The sequence below is a fragment of the Tiliqua scincoides genome, chromosome 1 (genome assembly GCF_035046505.1).
Source record: "Tiliqua scincoides isolate rTilSci1 chromosome 1, rTilSci1.hap2, whole genome shotgun sequence".
Lineage (NCBI taxonomy): Eukaryota > Metazoa > Chordata > Lepidosauria > Squamata > Scincidae > Tiliqua > Tiliqua scincoides.
In genome coordinates, this window is record NC_089821.1 from 86758612 (window position 1) to 86775904 (window position 17293).

The 17293-nt window shown below is 44.9% G+C and overlaps 1 protein-coding gene across 1 annotated transcript; it reads right to left on the reverse strand.

Moving 5' to 3' along the window:
- Positions 1-8459: 8459 nt before the first annotated feature.
- CXCR4 (C-X-C motif chemokine receptor 4) lies at positions 8460-14028 on the reverse strand. Its single transcript, XM_066635414.1, has 2 exons — positions 13957-14028; positions 8460-10121 (listed from the first exon to the last, which is right to left on the reverse strand). The coding sequence occupies exons 1-2, from the start codon at positions 13966-13968 to the stop codon at positions 9048-9050; spliced, it is 1086 nt and encodes a 361-aa protein (XP_066491511.1). The 5' UTR covers positions 13969-14028; the 3' UTR covers positions 8460-9047.
- Between the last annotated feature and the right edge of the window lie 3265 nt (positions 14029-17293).

The window sequence follows — 17293 nt, forward strand, 5'->3', positions numbered from 1 at the left end:
CAACACTTGCTTTTATGACTTCTCTTCTGTGTATAGGATTAGGCCCATCTTGTCTGATTACATTTTCTCCTGGCAGATCAGTTTCTGTAAATGTCTCTGGTTGAGTTCCTTCATAATGTCAAGAGATGAGTTGCTACGTTTCTAGCGTAAAAGCATGGAAACATGTTCTGTCCTTCAGTTGTTTCCTGGAGAAAATTCTTAGCCCCTTGTGATTTTCTCTCATTACAAATGTGCCTAATCCTGAAGATCTGACTTACATAAATCTCATTGGGGGTGTTAACGTGGTTTTTGTGTCCGTATGAATGGCAAGCTAGTTAGGGTTTGGGGCCCCTGAAGCTTTAAAGCACTGGCCTTTCTCTCACACAAAACTTCCCATGGTTTCCTTTCAATAGGCTCGCAAGCTTATAAGGGGCAATTGGTTTTTATTCTGGTACACATTCTCCTGCATAAGTTTCCTGTAACATATAAAGGTTAATTAGCTGCAAAGTATAAAGGCCCAAATTAATGCTGGAGTTGCAAGCATTTCCTGAGCTAAGTGGCAACAAGCCGATAGCCAGTTTGCCCTATACAAATGGAACTAACCACATGGCTTCTGTTGACCAGCATGGAATGAAATGAGTCAGGATCATCCTAACAGCTGCTGATTCCTTATGTAGAAAAGGAAAAAAACAAAAACAATACAAACAAACCAAAAAAAAAAAAAAAAAAAGACACACACACAACCCCAAAACAGTCTCTTTCCTCAACTGGAGGCAATCTTGAAGCAATTAACTCTCTAGTGGAGTTGTCTTCAGGGTGTATGTTGCTTTCAGAGTTCATTTTGTTCCCACTGAGTTGCCCAACAAATTTAATTAAAGTTGATATCACATCAGATAAGAACTCAAGACAAGAAGCTCAGAATCAAAGAAGGAACATTCATAAATGTATTTTAAACAACAGGAAATAAAGGAACACAAATACAGTTTTTTTTTCTTTACAGCAAATGAATCTTTAATTTTCCTCCAGCAAAAGCCCTTGTGGTCCATTGATTCTGGAGAAGACAAATTTTGATGGACTACTTGATTCTTTATTTTTCTTTAGATTTGTAACCTGCACACTTTATCAGTGAAGTCAGGGAAGCATATATGGCATTTTCCCCATTTTATCCCCACAATGGTCCTGGGAGGTAGGCTAGACCAAGAGTTTGTGACTTGCCAAGGGTCATACAGCAAGACTCATGGTTAAAAGAGGATTTCAGTGTTCCCAGTTCAAGCTGAGCACCCTATCATCACACACCACACCACTGTGAATGAGGAGGTAATGAGAAAACCTTGTGCCACCTCAGCCAAGATGGCCTATCTGCATGATGCTTGTTTCTGGAAATCAGATGACCTCCTGCAGCCCAGAAGGTTCTTAGGGTCAAACTATATGTTAAGATGAATGCAAAATGTGTGACCCTGTGTTTCTTTTTTGTATATAGTGTGCTGGGGGGCTCTAACAGGCTAAAGCCATGTCAGAGTTGAGTGGGGTGGTTAAGAGAACTTTAGGACTTTGTTCCTGCTGTGGTTTCAGTCCTGATCATGCCTCTATTTTATTTGCATTCTATTTTCATTGGAACATAACTTCCATTGAAAGACAATGAAAGATTTTTTCCAATTAAAATAGTGTGTGTTGGGGGATGGAACCACAACTGAATAAGAACACTAGCAAGAGCAAAGTCATAAAGCCCTCTTATCCTCCACTGTGGTTTTGGCACATTTCAGCTCTTCCCTGGTACTACTTACTATTTACTATGGCACTATTTACCATAATCAAAAACAAAATAAAGGGTCACGTTGCACATTCCACATTATGTCTCTTTTGAACGGGTCTCTTTCCCAGCTATGTTGCCTTTAGGCTGGCATGGCCCGTACAACCTGCACGCAAAACTTTTGATTGGCAACACAAGGGGCATCAGGAAAAAGAGAAAGGAGTCTCTAACCTTTATAGGGAATGTTTTCTTGGTGTCTAGCATTATAGCATCTGACCAGATTCACAGAGATTAATGTTTGGTCTTTCTGGGCCACAGCTGTGTTAAATATATGTGTCAAATATTTCATGGCTTATATTCATATGGGCTAACTTTACACTAACCACAATAACAAAGATTGCCATAAACAAGCAAAACCCCAAAGCTGCAATCCTAAACAAGGCTACAAGGGAGTAAGGGCCCAATCCTAATCACCTTTCCAGCGCTGATGTAACTGTGCCAACAGGGCATGGAGGCCTCCTCAAGATAAGAAATGTTTGTTTCCTTACCTTGGGTCTGCATTGGCGCTGGAAAGTTGGATAGGATTGGGCCCTAAGTCTCATTCAACATAGTGAGACTTCTGAGTAAACAAACATAGGATTGCACTTTAGAAATTTAGGAATGCAACTACAGCAAACAGAAGTCATTTTCCACCTAGAGCAGTATTTCTCAAACTGTGGGTCATGAGCCCAGTTCAGGTGGGTCCCCATCAGGATGACCAGATACAATGGAGGACAGAGTGCCTATACCGTTAGCCATTGTTTAGAAGAGGGAAATTTGGTAGGTGCAGCTATTTAAACCCTTCCATATTGAGCTGCATCTACTAAAGTTTCTCTTCTATGTAATAATTAAAGGTATAGACACTCAGTCCTCCATTGTATCTGGTCACCCTGGTCTCCATTCATTTTAATATTTTATTTTAATATATTAGACTTGATTCTACCATGGAATGTGACTGCATTTCGGGAAATGTGACTGTATTTTTAACAGGCTACTGTGTATATGCTTTTAACAATGACAGTCAATGGGGCTTACTCCCAGGTAAGTGTGGATAGGATTGCAGTCTTGGATGGTCAAAAATTTTTCCTGCTTGATTATGTCAATTCTGGCCATGACATCACTTCCAGATTAATGACACATTACTTCCGGTGGGTCCCAACAGACTGTCATTCTAAAAAGTGGGCCCCGGTGCTAAAAAGTTTGAGAACCACTGACCTCGAGCCCAAATGCCTGATGAAAGTTGTTCTTCTTAATGGATGGAAGAACACCCTTCCCCTAGGAACACTGGTAAATCTTGGCTATAGAGAGCAGTGGGGCTTCAGTCTCCAAGGCTGGGAGTTAGGCAGAGGGGAAAGAAGTGACTTGCCACCTTTTCCCCTTTGGCCTGCAATCTAAAATGGTGTATATCAGTGGTCTTTAATCTTCTTCATGCCATGACCCCAATATATAAATAAAGTATGAGGTTGGGGACCCCACTCTCAATCCCACCCCTTTCTCAGGATCCTATCAAATCACCCCCACCTCTTTGTCTCCACTTTCCACCCCTTTATGCCCTCCCAGCACTGTTCACTGTAACCAAATATTCTTATTAGAGATAGCAGAAAAAGTTACCATGAAACCTGGCACTAGTGAAACTATTTTTGAATAATTGCTAAGAACCTGAGTAGGACTGAGACAGTCTCCTGGTACCTGAAGGGGTGCATCAGATGCCTTCTCCTTTACCTGGTCGTGCTGTGATCTTCAACCTTCCTCATTTCCATAAGTTGCTGTGATGCCAGGTCTAAGGCTTCACAACCCCATTGCGGTTCTGACCCCAAGGGTGAAGACCACTGGTGTATGTGTCTTCAGAAGCTACACTCTTACTCTGAATCTCATCTGCTCCTGAATCCTGTGATGAAGACCATTCCCTTGCAGTTGAATGAATTGCAGGCCGCTGAAGATGCACATGCTCCAAGCCTAGGAATCTTGACTGTGCTGACTGCCCCCTCACCATTTAAAGAGCTCTTGGGGAGTAGTGGCCTCTCAAGTGCCTTCCCTAGGAACTATGTTGATTCTCAGAAGTGGTTTTGTTTTTCTTAGTTCGACCCTTGTGTACCATAATGAATGCTTGACTAACACTCTTGAACTTTGAACTTACACCAGAAAGGTAGACACCATTGCACTCCCTCATCTGATTTCTCCACTGACTTCCTCACCATTACATTACATGATTACATGAATCATTACATGATTTCTTAGGTGAAGGAATTTTAGTGAAACAGAACTTTCTGTTTCTGGAGAATTTTTTCTTTACTCAGTTGTGTACCCATCTCCTGTTGTGGAATGTACTGTTTTTTTGTTTTTTTTAAAATAGATATCTGGTGAGCAGAGAAAGCATATAATCGTTGAGGTTTTGAGAGGGGATCTGTGTTGACCACACTATATGAACGACCCAACAGCATAACAGTGCAATTCTATCCATGTGTATTCAGAAGTGTCCCATTGTATTTAATAGGTCTTAATGTCAAGTAAATTTGTATAGGCTATAATCCTATACAGACATACTTGGGAGAAAATTCCATTGAAATAATAAGGCTTACTTCTGAGTAGAGTTGCTCAGGATTGTGCTGTGGCTGAAACTGGCAGACGTTGGGGTTTTATTGTTCTAATTGAATGGGGCTATGACCACGTTGTTCACTCAGCTTTTGGAATACAATACAGGCTTACTAGAAATGTGCATGTGATTTAATCTGAGCAACTCTTATTGGACTCAATGCAAATGAAAATGCACTGTGGCCCTTCTAGGGAACCTTGTTTCAATAAATGATTTAAACATGAGTGCAGTAACAAAAAAGCTGTTTCAGTGCCAAAGCAGGCAGAGGTTGGGTTTTCTCAACATTGCCACGTCCCAACTTTGGATTGGAACTAGGGGACCCTCTATAAAGGGGGTAGATGGGATCCAAGTGACTCCTTTCCATGGAGAAAGTCTGCTGTTGTTGTTTTCATAAAACATGGACATAAAATGTCTAAGAGAATAAAGAACACTTTTTAAAAAAATGTATTTTCAATCCTGTTTTTAAATTAAATTTTGCTTCCAAGTCTCCTTCTAGCACATTTTTTATATATGTATTCTGTCCTTCCTTTGAAGAGCCAGAAGGGCCTTTTGGCCTCACAAGTCTTGTTAGGTAGGCTAGGCTGAGAGTGACTTGCCTGAGACACCCACCAAGCCACATTGTAGAGTGGTGCCCCGAGTCCAGGCATCTCCAACATTCTGCTGTTCAGCCAGATGTGTTTGGGAGTCTCACAAGTAGGGCAGGTTGGCAACAGCACCTGGTATTCAGATAGGTAGAACTTCACGTGGCCCTGGACTCCCTTGCCTTTGGCAAGGCACCTGGAAAAGACAGCATCCCTGCTGAAGTCCTAAAATGCTGCAAAGAGATCATCGTCACTGAGCTGCATGAAATCCTCTGTCTCTGCTGGAGAGAAGGTGGAGTACCTCAAGACATGAGGGATGCAAACATCATCACGCTGTACAAGAACAAAGGTGACAGGGGTGACTGCAACAACTACCGCGGCATCTCTCTCCTTAGCGTTGTAGGAAAGCTGTTTGCCCGAGTTGTACTAAAGAGGCTCCAGGTACTTGCAGAGAGCGTCTATCCAGAATCGCAGTGTGGATTCCGAGCCAACAGGTCCACCACTGATATGGTATTCTCCCTTAGACAACTGCAGGAGAAATGCAGGGAACAACGACAGCCACTCTTTATAGCCTTCATAGATCTCACAAAGGCTTTCGACCTGGTCAGCAGAGACGGCCTCTTCAAGATTCTCCCCAAGATTGGATGTCCACCCAGGCTCCTCAGCATCATCAGATCCTTCCACAAGGACATGAAGGGCACTGTTGTCTTCGATGGCTCCACATCAGACCCTTTTGACATCCGAAGCGGAGTGAAGCAGGGCTGTGTTCTTGCACCAACCTTGTTTGGGATTTTCTTCGCTGTCCTGCTGAAGCAGGCCTTTGGAACTGCAACAGAAGGCATCTATCTCCGGACCAGATCAGACGGAAAGCTCTTCAACCTCTCCAGACTGAGAGCAAAATCCAAAGTCCAGCTGAAATGTCTGCGTGTCTTCCTTTTTGCCGACGATGCAGCTGTCACTACCCACTCTGCCAAAGATCTCCAGCAGCTCATGGATCGTTTTAGCAAGGCCTGCCAAGATTTTGGACTGACAATCAGCCTGAAGAAAACACAGGTCATGGTTCAGGATGTGGACTCACCTTCCTGCATTACAATCTCTGAGCATGAACTGGAGGTTGTCCATGACTTTGTGTACCTTGGTTCAATGATCTCCGACACTCATTCTCTTGATACCGAGCTAAACAAGCGCATCGGTAAAGCAGCTACCACGCTTTCCAGACTCACAAAGAGAGTCTGGTCCAACAAGAAGCTGACGGAACATACCAAGATCCAGGTCTACAGAGCTTGCGTCCTGAGTACACTTCTGTACTGCAGCGAGTCATGGACTCTTCGCTCACAACAGGAGAGGAAATTGAGCGCTTTCCACATGCGCTGCCTCCGACGCATCCTCGGCATCACCTGGCAGGACAAAGTTCCAAACAACACAGTCCTGGAACGTGCTGGAATCCCTAGCATGTATTCACTGCTGAAACAGAGACGCCTGCGTTGGCTTGGTCATGTCGTGAGAATGGATGATGGCCGGATCCCAAAGGATCTCCTCCATGGAGAACTCGTGCAAGGAAAGCGCCCTACAGGTAGACCACAGCTGCGATACAAGGACATCTGCAAGAGGGATCTGAAGGCCTTAGGGATGGACCTCAACAAGTGGGAAACCCTGGCCTCTGAGCGGCCCGCTTGGAGGCAGGCTGTGCAGCATGGCCTTTCCCAGTTTGAAGAGACACTTTGCCAACAGTCTGAGGCTAAGAGGCAAAGAAGGAAGGCCCATAGCCAGGGAGACAGACCAGGGACAGACTGCACTTGCTCCCGGTGTGGAAGGGATTGTCACTCCCGGATTGGCCTTTTCAGTCACACTAGACGCTGTGCCAGAACCACCTTTCAGAGCGCGATACCATAGTCTTTCGAGACTGAAGGTTGCCAATACAATCTCTGAACATGAGGGTTTCATTTACCTAACACAGGTAATATTCATTCCGTTAACTCTGTCTGATCTTTTCTGAGCTACTCAAGTCGCAACCACCACACCTTGTGCGTGGGTGTGAATTTCCCAAGTTTAATGACGGGCTATGTGACACACTTTCATTTTGTCTAAAGTAAACCTACTGCCAATCTCTTTCATTAGGTGACTCTCTAAGAGGAAAACTCATTCTCTGTATCTACATCTTGCATAACCAAATGATTGCCATGTTTCATTTCAGAGCCTTGTTTGTTGTACCTGACTGTTAGGAAGCACCTGCAAAAGTACTTAGTGGAGGATGTAAACTCACTCAAAGCTATTAAAGTTTCATCTCCAAGAAGATGATCAGTGTGTAGGCTAAGGGGCTTAAAGAGATTTCTTCTGAGTGTAGGCTTATTACAAATACGGGCAACTTTCCACTCCATTTAGTTTCCAACAGCTGATAAAATTGATTTAACTGAGGTAGAAACATCTAGTGCAAAGGCTGTCTACAGTAAAATCATACAGTCCAATATAAAGACAGAAGTGTAACTAGTGAAAGACCAACTTCTCCCAGGGTGACCAGTGACTGTCCCTAGGTGATGGAAGCACCTACTCCAATAGTTACAATGGCCTCCAAGGTGGGAGAAAAAGTCCAAGCACATGAAACAGTCTTCCTGGTTCAGGATGGAAACATAGTTCAGTGCTAGAATACATGCTTGGCAGAAAGAAGGGTCCTGTTTAATCCCTGGCACCTCCACATGACTGAAACCCTGGGGACTCACCTTCAGCGTAGATAATACTGAGCTAGATGGATTGGTGGACAGAAAACAGAGAGGAGATATGGGGGGTGTAATGAAGGGGTTGGACAAAGATGAAAGCCAATGGATTTTTGCAGTGCTATTACAAATCTGTGTGAACAGCACAGCAAAATATGTTTTTAAACACAAACTCACACAGACAGGTTTGTTGTGAACAGCTTGACTCCTTCAGTAGGGCACAAAAAATGAAGAATAATTTTAGGGAGAAGAAATGTTCATTTCAAAGACAAGTGGCCATTTCATAGTAACTTTTGTCCAAATGGCTCAGTGGCCCTTTAAACTGTTCCAGGAATGCAATGTTTACAAAACCAAGAGTCATCTATGGACTCTAACCTAAATTTGGATGGACTCATTCAGATTTTACATTTTCCAGCCAAGGGATCACTCTTGCATGTGAGATCTGTCCCTTTATTGATACAGGTGGAAACAGAGTGTTAATGCACATGAAGTGCACCCGTTTTGCTGAAATCCAATGCTAGGGTACCAAATGCATAAGGAAACTGTATGTATTATATATCCATGCAATACGTGGCACCAAAGGTGCCCATCCCTGCACAGTAAGACACTGGGAAATGATCCTTTATTTGGAACGCATAATGTCCAATTCAGCCTTCTGTCCAAAGTCTTTAAGGACAGAGAGAATTCATTAATAACTGGAATCCAAAGAAAGGCAAAGGAAATAGCGGGGGTGAACCTCAAAAACAAAAATACCATTCCAAATAGTTTTGTCACATACTTTTATTTACAGCTTCATACAGCAGATATTTGCAAAGCAGCTTGTTAAGGAAAAAGCAGTTGGCAGAAGATATTTGGTTTTAAGTGCCACTGGGTGCAATTCAGTTCAATGCTCTTTGCCATTGCCTTCAGCAGAAGGTAGTGTGCACCCATTGTCTACAATGAAATTAAACTAGTGTAAACCAAAAACAGCTTATGCAATCTAGGACAGAGTCCTACATATCCATAGAGAAGTGTATGTCTTCTTTCAACAGGTACATTTGAAATATTGCTTTTATATACAAACAACTCAACACACAAACCAGTTATGCTATGTCCAGAAATGTTAAGTTCCAACATCTGTACAACTAGATGGATAAGCAGTAGAAACTTTCTTACCTAGCCACTTATTCACAGGCCCTGCCTAGACTCTCAACAACATGTACAGTTTTTTATTTTTATTTTTATAAATAAGTCCATTAAATTCCACAGAAAAACTAAAAGCAAATATAAAATTCCAACTGGGAATAAACATGTACATTACTGTGGATGATCACCCCATCCAAAGTCTTGTGGAATGAATACAAAAAAAAAAAGTCCCATTCTTACAAAGAGGGAGACAAATACAAAAGAGTCTGTTAGCTGGAATGGAAACTGGAGGACTCTGACTCTGTTGAAACCGAAGAATGTCCCCCTCGTTTGCCTTTGGAAAGGATCTTAAGGCTCGATCCTCTGCTGACAGAAGTAAAAGCATTTTGGGCTGATGTCTTGAATTTGGCACCGAGAAAAGCATAAAGTATGGGATTAAGGCAACAGTGGAAAAATGCCAGGGCTTCTGTGATGGAGATCCACTTGTGCACAAATGACTCAAAGCTACAGCCATTCTTGATGAATCCAAGGAGGACAAAAGTGTCTATGGTGATGCCAATGTAATAGGGTAACCAGCAGGCAAAGAAGGCAAGAATAAGGATCACAGTGGTCTTCAGAGCTTTGCGCTTTTGATGGCCTTTTGAGTGTGACAGCTTAGAAATGATAATGCAGTAGCAAATCAGTATTATGAGACCAGGCAAGACAAGGCCGACTAAAATATGCTGAAATCTGAATGAAATCAGCCAGTTGTCATGAGGATAAAATCGCTGGCAGACATACTTCCCTTCCGACTCAGTAGTACTAGCAAAGATCATATCAGGGACAGTCAAGAGCACTGCAGGTAACCACACACCGAAGTAGACAATCCTTTCAGCCAACAGCTTCCTGGGTCTCTGGCTGTTGGTAGCATGCACAATAGCCAGGTAGCGATCTAAGCTGATGAATGCCAAGATCAGGACACTGCTATACAGGTTGACAGTGTAAATAATGTGGACTACTTTGCACAAGGTATTTCCGAAGTACCAGCCGATGACAGCATCCACAGACCAGAAGGGCAACGTGACGACGAACAGAAGGTCAGCCACGGAGAGATGTAGCCTGTACTTGTCAGTCATGCTCCTCAGTTTTTTCTGGTAGCCCATGACCACAATAACCAAGCCATTGCCAATGATTCCCGTCAAGAAAATGATGGAGAAGATTGTTGGCAAGAAGATTCGGTTGAAATCGGCATTCTCCTGCTCCAAACACACCTCATGGTAGTACCCATCATCATCGCCAGAGCCTAGCTCATCGGTACTATTTTCCTGCACCAAAATGAAGAATCCAGAAGAAGACATCTGTAACTGAATAACAAAAGAAAAATAGTTAGAAGATGACAGTGGACACATCCAATCCTAGCACATGCTCACTGGCCAAAAGAAGCCAGGTAGAGTAACATATAGTTTCTTGGGTTTGTAAGATTTGGGTTCATGTTCCTAACAGTTTTCTGGGTGAACCTGGCCCAGTGACTCCTTCAGTCCACTGGGTTGTTGTGAGGATAAAATGAAAAGCACTCATATATGAGCTCCTGGGAAGGAGGAAAAAAACCAAAAAACTAACAAGCACATGAATGTTCTACTGATGACCTGTTAGGGCTGAGATTCACATTCCAGCTTAGTTGTGGACTCTTGGTAAAGGCCTGAACAAGGCAATAACTTTTAACCCATGTTTTCCCATCTGAAAACAAGGAATAGCAACTGCTTATCTGAAAGTGGTGCTACAGAAGCAGAATGTAAAGCTTAGATGACTTGTTTCCTGGTTCTCCCTTCCTTTTAGGGAAATGAGAGTGCTGGAGATAATGCCATGAATACATTTCTTGTACAACCACCTTTTTGAGCAGCAAAAGGAGTGGAGAAAGTCTGGCATAGTGTGTGCTTTGCCACTGTAATACATAGGTGAAGTGATAACTCTGCCATCCACACATCTAATTCTGCAACCAAAAAACAACATCAAAATGGTATGGAGTCTTATTCGGACTCTGTCTCTGTAGGAAAACCAGTGGTCTCTCTGGCTAAAATTCAGTGATCAGACTGCAAACTAGAAAATGTGGGGCTCAAAAGAAACTGAGAGGCAACAGGAACAGTCTTGCAAACTAATGAGCGCATGACACTGCTGAGCACATTAGATCCACCTGTACTACTTCAGCTTTCTTACAGACACTTCCAAACATGCAGAATGTCCTCACAGGTTGCATTTTATGTAGAAAAAAAGGCCTTGTGATCTGTGCAAAGTCACAGTTGACAATTGCATGTGTCTCACATGTGCATTTAGCTGAGTGTGCATGTGATGTACTGCATTAAACCAATCACGACTTTCCAGTATATTTACATGTAGGAAGCGAAAAACACCAAGGTAACCCATTTTCGGTTTGCCTGAGTTTTACTAGATAAAAAAAAACTATCTGTGAAGGAAAGTTACCATATTTGATGTAGCCCCCTCCCAAGCTGTACAGCAGAAAAGGAGCACAAGTTCTCTCTTTGACCTTGAGGACTAGAAACTTGTATTTAACAGAAGTAGAAATTAGCATGTATTTGTTTGGGGTAGATTGACAAGCATGCAACAATATCCTCAACTTTAAAAATTAGACTAAAATGCCAGTCAGGAAAAGCATTAAAGTTTATAAATATACTTTTAACTAACTGTACAGATATACACCACCACACAGTTTCAGGTCAACTTTTTAAAGAGAATGTTTAAGTTCTACAATATGCCCAGCAGGAGCCTAGCAAAGTGGTAAGACCTGGTAAAGAGAGGAAATTCTAAAATGCCCAGTGGAGTTATAATAAGCAAATAAGGTGCTTTTTTTAATGGACGGACATATCCATTAGATATGTTCGTCCATTAGCAAACATAAATGCAAAATTAACCATAGGACAATACCTTTATTAGAACTAACTACAGTCACAAAGTGTTCTTCCAAACCCTTTAGTGGGCTGAGTGTTAAAAGTCAAAAACAGAAAGGGGTGGAGGAAGAGTTGTTGGGCAAGAGGAAAATGCCCCAGTCCGCAGACTGTCATCATGAGCAACCACTTTCTCTTCCCCAGGCTTCTGTTCCTTGGGACTGTGTGCAAGAAGGAGGGCAAGCAACTGGCTGACATTTCAATTATGCCTGCCAATAGAAAAACGAGAAGTAGACAAGAGTAGGGCATCTCAGGAAACCGCCAACCGTTTGAATGCTTGCTGCTCAGCAGCCGGAGAGAACAAGAGAGGGAGTGACCACCTGGCTGGCAGGCTGGGTCCCTCTGGTTTCGGAAGCTCTCAGTCTCCTCCCCAGTGTAACTTTGGCTCTCACTTGGGACCCTTGCACACTAATTCAGTGTGCAGACCACTAAGGCAGCTTGTGCCACAGAACTTTCAATGCATCTTTCTGGAACAGAATGGCTGTCTTGTATTCTGCCTCCATGGCTTCTGCTCCAGCTGTGTCCAAACACTCCTGAGCAGGCCCACAAACATGACAAGGGCTCAAGATCTCTTTGGGTGCTTTCGTTAGAGTTCAGAAGTCCTACCAGGCTGTGGACCAAGTCCCCCCCCCCAATATTCACTACGTGGTGATCTTCACACACTACTAGACAACCCATGCACAACTATAACTGTCCATGTAGAAGCTGCTCAACCACAAATTGGTGGCCTCTAATTGTCCAGTACCCTGTGGGCTAAGCAAGTAAGTCATACACAATATTTCACTGGAGAAACCCATTCCAAGAGAGAAACAGCCCCTTCCATTCAAGGAGTACTAACTCTCATTGGTTTGTACCTATGATTAACACCCCATGGACTTCGGAGCAGTTAACTCTGTAGAGTTTTAAAAGTTTTAAAGATGAATACATTAAGTAGGAGAAGGGGGGATGATGGAGGTGGAGCTGGCAAGCAGCCCAAAGGTCTTGATCCGTATTTGAAAGTTTCCTTGTTTTCACTGTGCAGATCCCGCATGGGACTCCAAATCTCAGCGTCCCAAGTGCGTGCAAATGGGAGCCTGTGAACAGCCCAGCAGTATCCAACCCATTTGGGTCGCATTGCACATTCCCGGGATCGCAGCTTCCCCTGCCCGGCTTTGTAGTGCAAAAAGTGCACAGAGAGAGCAGGTAGTTGGGAAACTGGCCCATCGCAGAACCAAAAACAGGCTGTTGGTTCTTTTTCCTGAAAGCACCAAAGGAAAAACGGTCCAGCTGTCCAAACACCAGATACTCTAGCGATTGATCCCCTTTCTGCAAACGCCCTCCAATCCTGTGTCCCTCCCCATCCCCGATCATTGAATGGACCTTCTTCTCAAGCTGTTTAGGATCGAGGTGGGAAGGCACGTTTCCAAGCCTCCAGAAGCCAGGGCTAAGTTGGGCGACTTTCTCTCTCCCCGCCCGCCCCCCCCCCCCGCAAGCCAGGCTCTCAACTGCTCTTTGCAACTCAACCGCGCTTTTACGCGCTGTGCAGCACATGCAAACTGGGAGGACGCTCAGAGCTCAATCCTTCGCGTGTCTACTCAGAAGTAAGACCTATCAAAGTCGATGGGGTTTACTCCCAGGTAAGTATGAATAAGATTGCAGCCTTACGGCCCAATGCTGTGCATGCCTACTCAGAAGTAGGCATGCACAACATTGGGCTGTAAGGCTGCAATCTTATCCATCGACTATAAGTCCCATTATAGTAAATGGGGCTTACTCCCAGGTAAGAATGGCTTGGATTGCAGCCTTAGAGCCCAATGCTGTGCATGTCTACTTCTGAGTAGGCATCGTCTGTAAGTCCCATTGTAGCCAACTGGGCTTACTCCCAGGTTAAGCGAGCGTAGGATTTCAGCGTTAGGGCCCAATCTTATGCGTGTCTCAGAAGTAAATCCCATTAGAGTCAATGGGGCTTACTCCCAGGTAAGTGCGGACAGGACTGCAGCCTCAGGTGCGTGCACCTCCAGGCAGCCCCGGCACTTGGTCACAGGCGTCCCGGGGAGCGGGCTGGCTCTGCAAGCGCCGGAGCCCAAACTGGGGGCTGCCTGCCTTGCAAGCAGAGCTGCCTGCGAAGGAGCGAGCGCTATCCGCGCTTGGGGCGAGCAAAGCAAACAAACCCACATGGCTGCTGCGTGGGAGTCCATGAGCGAGCCGGACCAGCAGCCCGCACCCAGCTCTGCAAAGTCCATGCACCCAGCGCACTTACGTCCGACTCCATGGTGCTCTCGGCAGCCTCCCCTCAGCGCGCTCCGCTCGCAGCTGCGACCGCACCGAAGGCGCACCAAGTTCTGGCGGGGGCGCAACCCGCTCCGCTCGTCAAACGCGCCCACCCCTCGGAGGCAGCCCGCGGGCGGCAGCCGGCTCCTCCCCTCGGGGGCGGGGCGGGGCTGGGGGAGCTGTGCTGGGGGACAGCGTGCGAGACATCCCTTGGCCCGCGGAGCATGCGCCAAGCCCGCCTGGGAGCCCTGCGGCAGGCAGTGGGCGCAGCCGCTGGGTCGGGGAGAGCAAAGTCCTCGGGGCAGTACCCCGCGAGCAGCAGCCGGAGCGATGCTCGAGGGCTCTGTGCTCTGAAATGCAGGGCCAGCAAGCATCTGTTAGGAGGGTCGCCCCAGAGAAGCAGAGCCACAAAGCGCAGCGGGAGCGTGATGCCTCAGCCCTACTCGGGAGTAAGTCCCATTCTCTTCAGTGGAACTTACTCTCAGGCAGCGTGGCCAGATGCCAGCGCCGCACAAGAGGACAAAATGTAGGATGTCCAAGTAAAATGCAGGACGCGACAAAATGAGAGCTAAAAACATTCATATATATTGATTTCATGTGGTTAATTGAAACACTACTTGCAAAATTTAAAATGATGTACAATTACATCTATTACATAGAATTTATTGATTATAAGAAGGGACTGCGCTGCCTGCTCACAGGGAATAGGAAGACAATTAAATTCTTTTCCAGGACACAAGGGTAAAAAAGAGGACATGTCCTGGAAAAAGACCTGGTCACCCTGCTCTCAGGAAAGTGTGCATTGGATTTCAGCCTCACTAAGCATCGTGGCTCAGTGACTGAGGACCCAATGCTATCCAATTTTCCAATGCCTGTGCAACTGTGCCAATGGGGCATGCACTGCATCTTGTGGTGGAGCAACAGTCATAGAGGTATGACTTAAGGTATGGGAACATTTGTTCCCTTACCTTGGGGCTGCATTGCGGTTGCACCAGTACTGAAAAGTGGGATAGGATTGGACTGTGAGCTGGGAATCAGGGCTTCCCTCATTCAAATCCGCCTCCCATTAGTTCTTATTAGTGTCTTAAGGCCAGCTGCTCTCTCTCAACCTCAGCTTTCCCATCTGCAATATGGGGGTAATGATATTTGCCTTACGGGGGTGGTGGTTGTAAAGTTCCATCAGGATAGTACATGTGAAGCACTTGGATTCTCAACAGTGTTATACAAATACTAAGAATTATTACCTCGCAGGATCAAACCAAGTTCCATGTGCAGCACAGTGTCGTGCAGGTGTGTACTCTGGGTAAGTCTATGTTTAGTGAGGCTTATTATTTATTTATTATGATATCTATATACAGCACTTTCTCAGTAGTCTCAAGGCGGTTTACAGAGGCAAGGTGAACATAAGTCCATTTTTCAAAGAGATATTTGCAAACATTCTACACCTCCATTTCTCCAGGTTTTTCCAGTCATAGTGCAGTTGTCATCCTGCCGGCTCTTGCACTTTCCAAGCTGCAACCAAGCTTCAGATTGGCTTCTCAATGGTGTTAGCTGCTCTTTTTTCTTTTTCTTTTTTTCTCTTCTTGCCAGTGGACTCCTCCACACTCCACTCCTCTGCACAGATAATGCTAGTGGCCACTCAGTCTCCCATCCAAGCAATCGATCCTGCTTAGCTTTTTCAGTCAAGGCCACAGCTTAACGGCCAGACCACACCTGCTTATTCCCGGGTGTGTGCGCATCAGCTTGCAGCATTAGTCCAGTACTTTGTCTCTGACAGTACCCAGGTGTTCCAACATAAGGAGTTATATCTTGTTTCCAGCATCTGGTACTCAGAGGTACACTGCCCTTGCTTTCATCCATTCATCCTCCCATCCTGTGTGCCCATTTACTTAGGTGTAGTCTCTTGAATTTGACAGGACTTCTGAGCAAACATACACAGAAATGGGCTGAAGTTCTTTCACAAATCATCTAGTCACTGGTCTGTTAAGTAGCAAGTGATGCCACATCCAGGGAGATCCAAAAAGGCAAGATTTATTAGCATCAAATCTGAGAGAGAGGTTAACATATAACCATTAAGCAGGATCAGCTTCAGAGAAGTAGCCCAGGCCAGTGATGCCTTTCTTTCTTGCAGCATTCCAGTGGAGAATTCTTTCTATTCCTGACCGCTGCAGTCCGCTCGATCCTTGTGCAAAGCATATACCACCTTTTTGTTCTTTCCCCCCTTTGCTGCTCATGTTACCAAGCTGCAAAGTCCTGCAAAATGCTTCTCGTACCTGCCTTTGAAACGTGTTGCAGGGCTTTCCACGTGCTGGGCATTACCTAAGTTTCTGATTGCCTCCACTCTTTTCCGCAATGATTTTGTGCAACTTTCTTTACATGGCTGTCGTCATACCTTGTGGCAAAGAGAATTTTGTAAGTTGACTGCTTAGGGAGTGCTTATCCTGAACTCACAGCACCAAGTTTTCAGTGGATGGCTCCAAGTTCTGTTGTCAGACAGAAATGGTTTCATTCTCTCTGTTCTGCTCATAATGTAAGTATGTTCTGTTCATAATGTAAGGGGAGTGTTATCTCCCCTTCCTTGACTTGTCTTTTCCGAAAGCTGCAAAACCCCATCCTTCTCTTTCTACACATGGATAGTGCCTATATCCTGAACATTTAAAGTGCCTGTCCTCTTCTATATCTTCTGCAACTTTATAGCGGGCAGATCACCTTAGGAACTTAAGCCCCAATCCTATCCAACTTTCCAGCACCAGTGCAACCGCAATGCTGCCCTGAGGTAAGGGAACAAATGTTCCCATAACTTAAGGAGGCCTCTGTGACTACCTCCCCATCACAGTATGCATTGCATGCCCCATTGGCTCAGTTGCACCAGCACTGGAAAATTGGATAGGATTGGGCCCTTTGTCTATGCCAGCTTTGTGAGCTAAGGCACTGATCTTTCACTAGTGACCAGGACCACAGGTGGATTTCACAGGTGGGTCACACCAGTGGCACACAAGTGCCAGTAGAAAGAGGGGGCAAGAGAGGGTAGCTAGAGCGAAAGGGTGAAGGCATGTTTGCCTTCCAAATTAGTACTGATTCTACACTAGGTTAACTTTAATGGCTTCCTGCCCCTTTCTGCCAAGTCCTATGAATAGTAGTGTAGTCAGGGTGCTAAGTATGTTATGAGATCACTGCCTCACCGTACAGAACTACAATGCACAGATTTCCCTAGGGAGAAGAAATGACAGAGCTTCTAGTATATCTGCAGTGTAAACATGCCCCAGGAAAGACAGAGGTGAAAAATAAAGTCAAACTACAGGTCCAGCCTATTTATACACAGATTT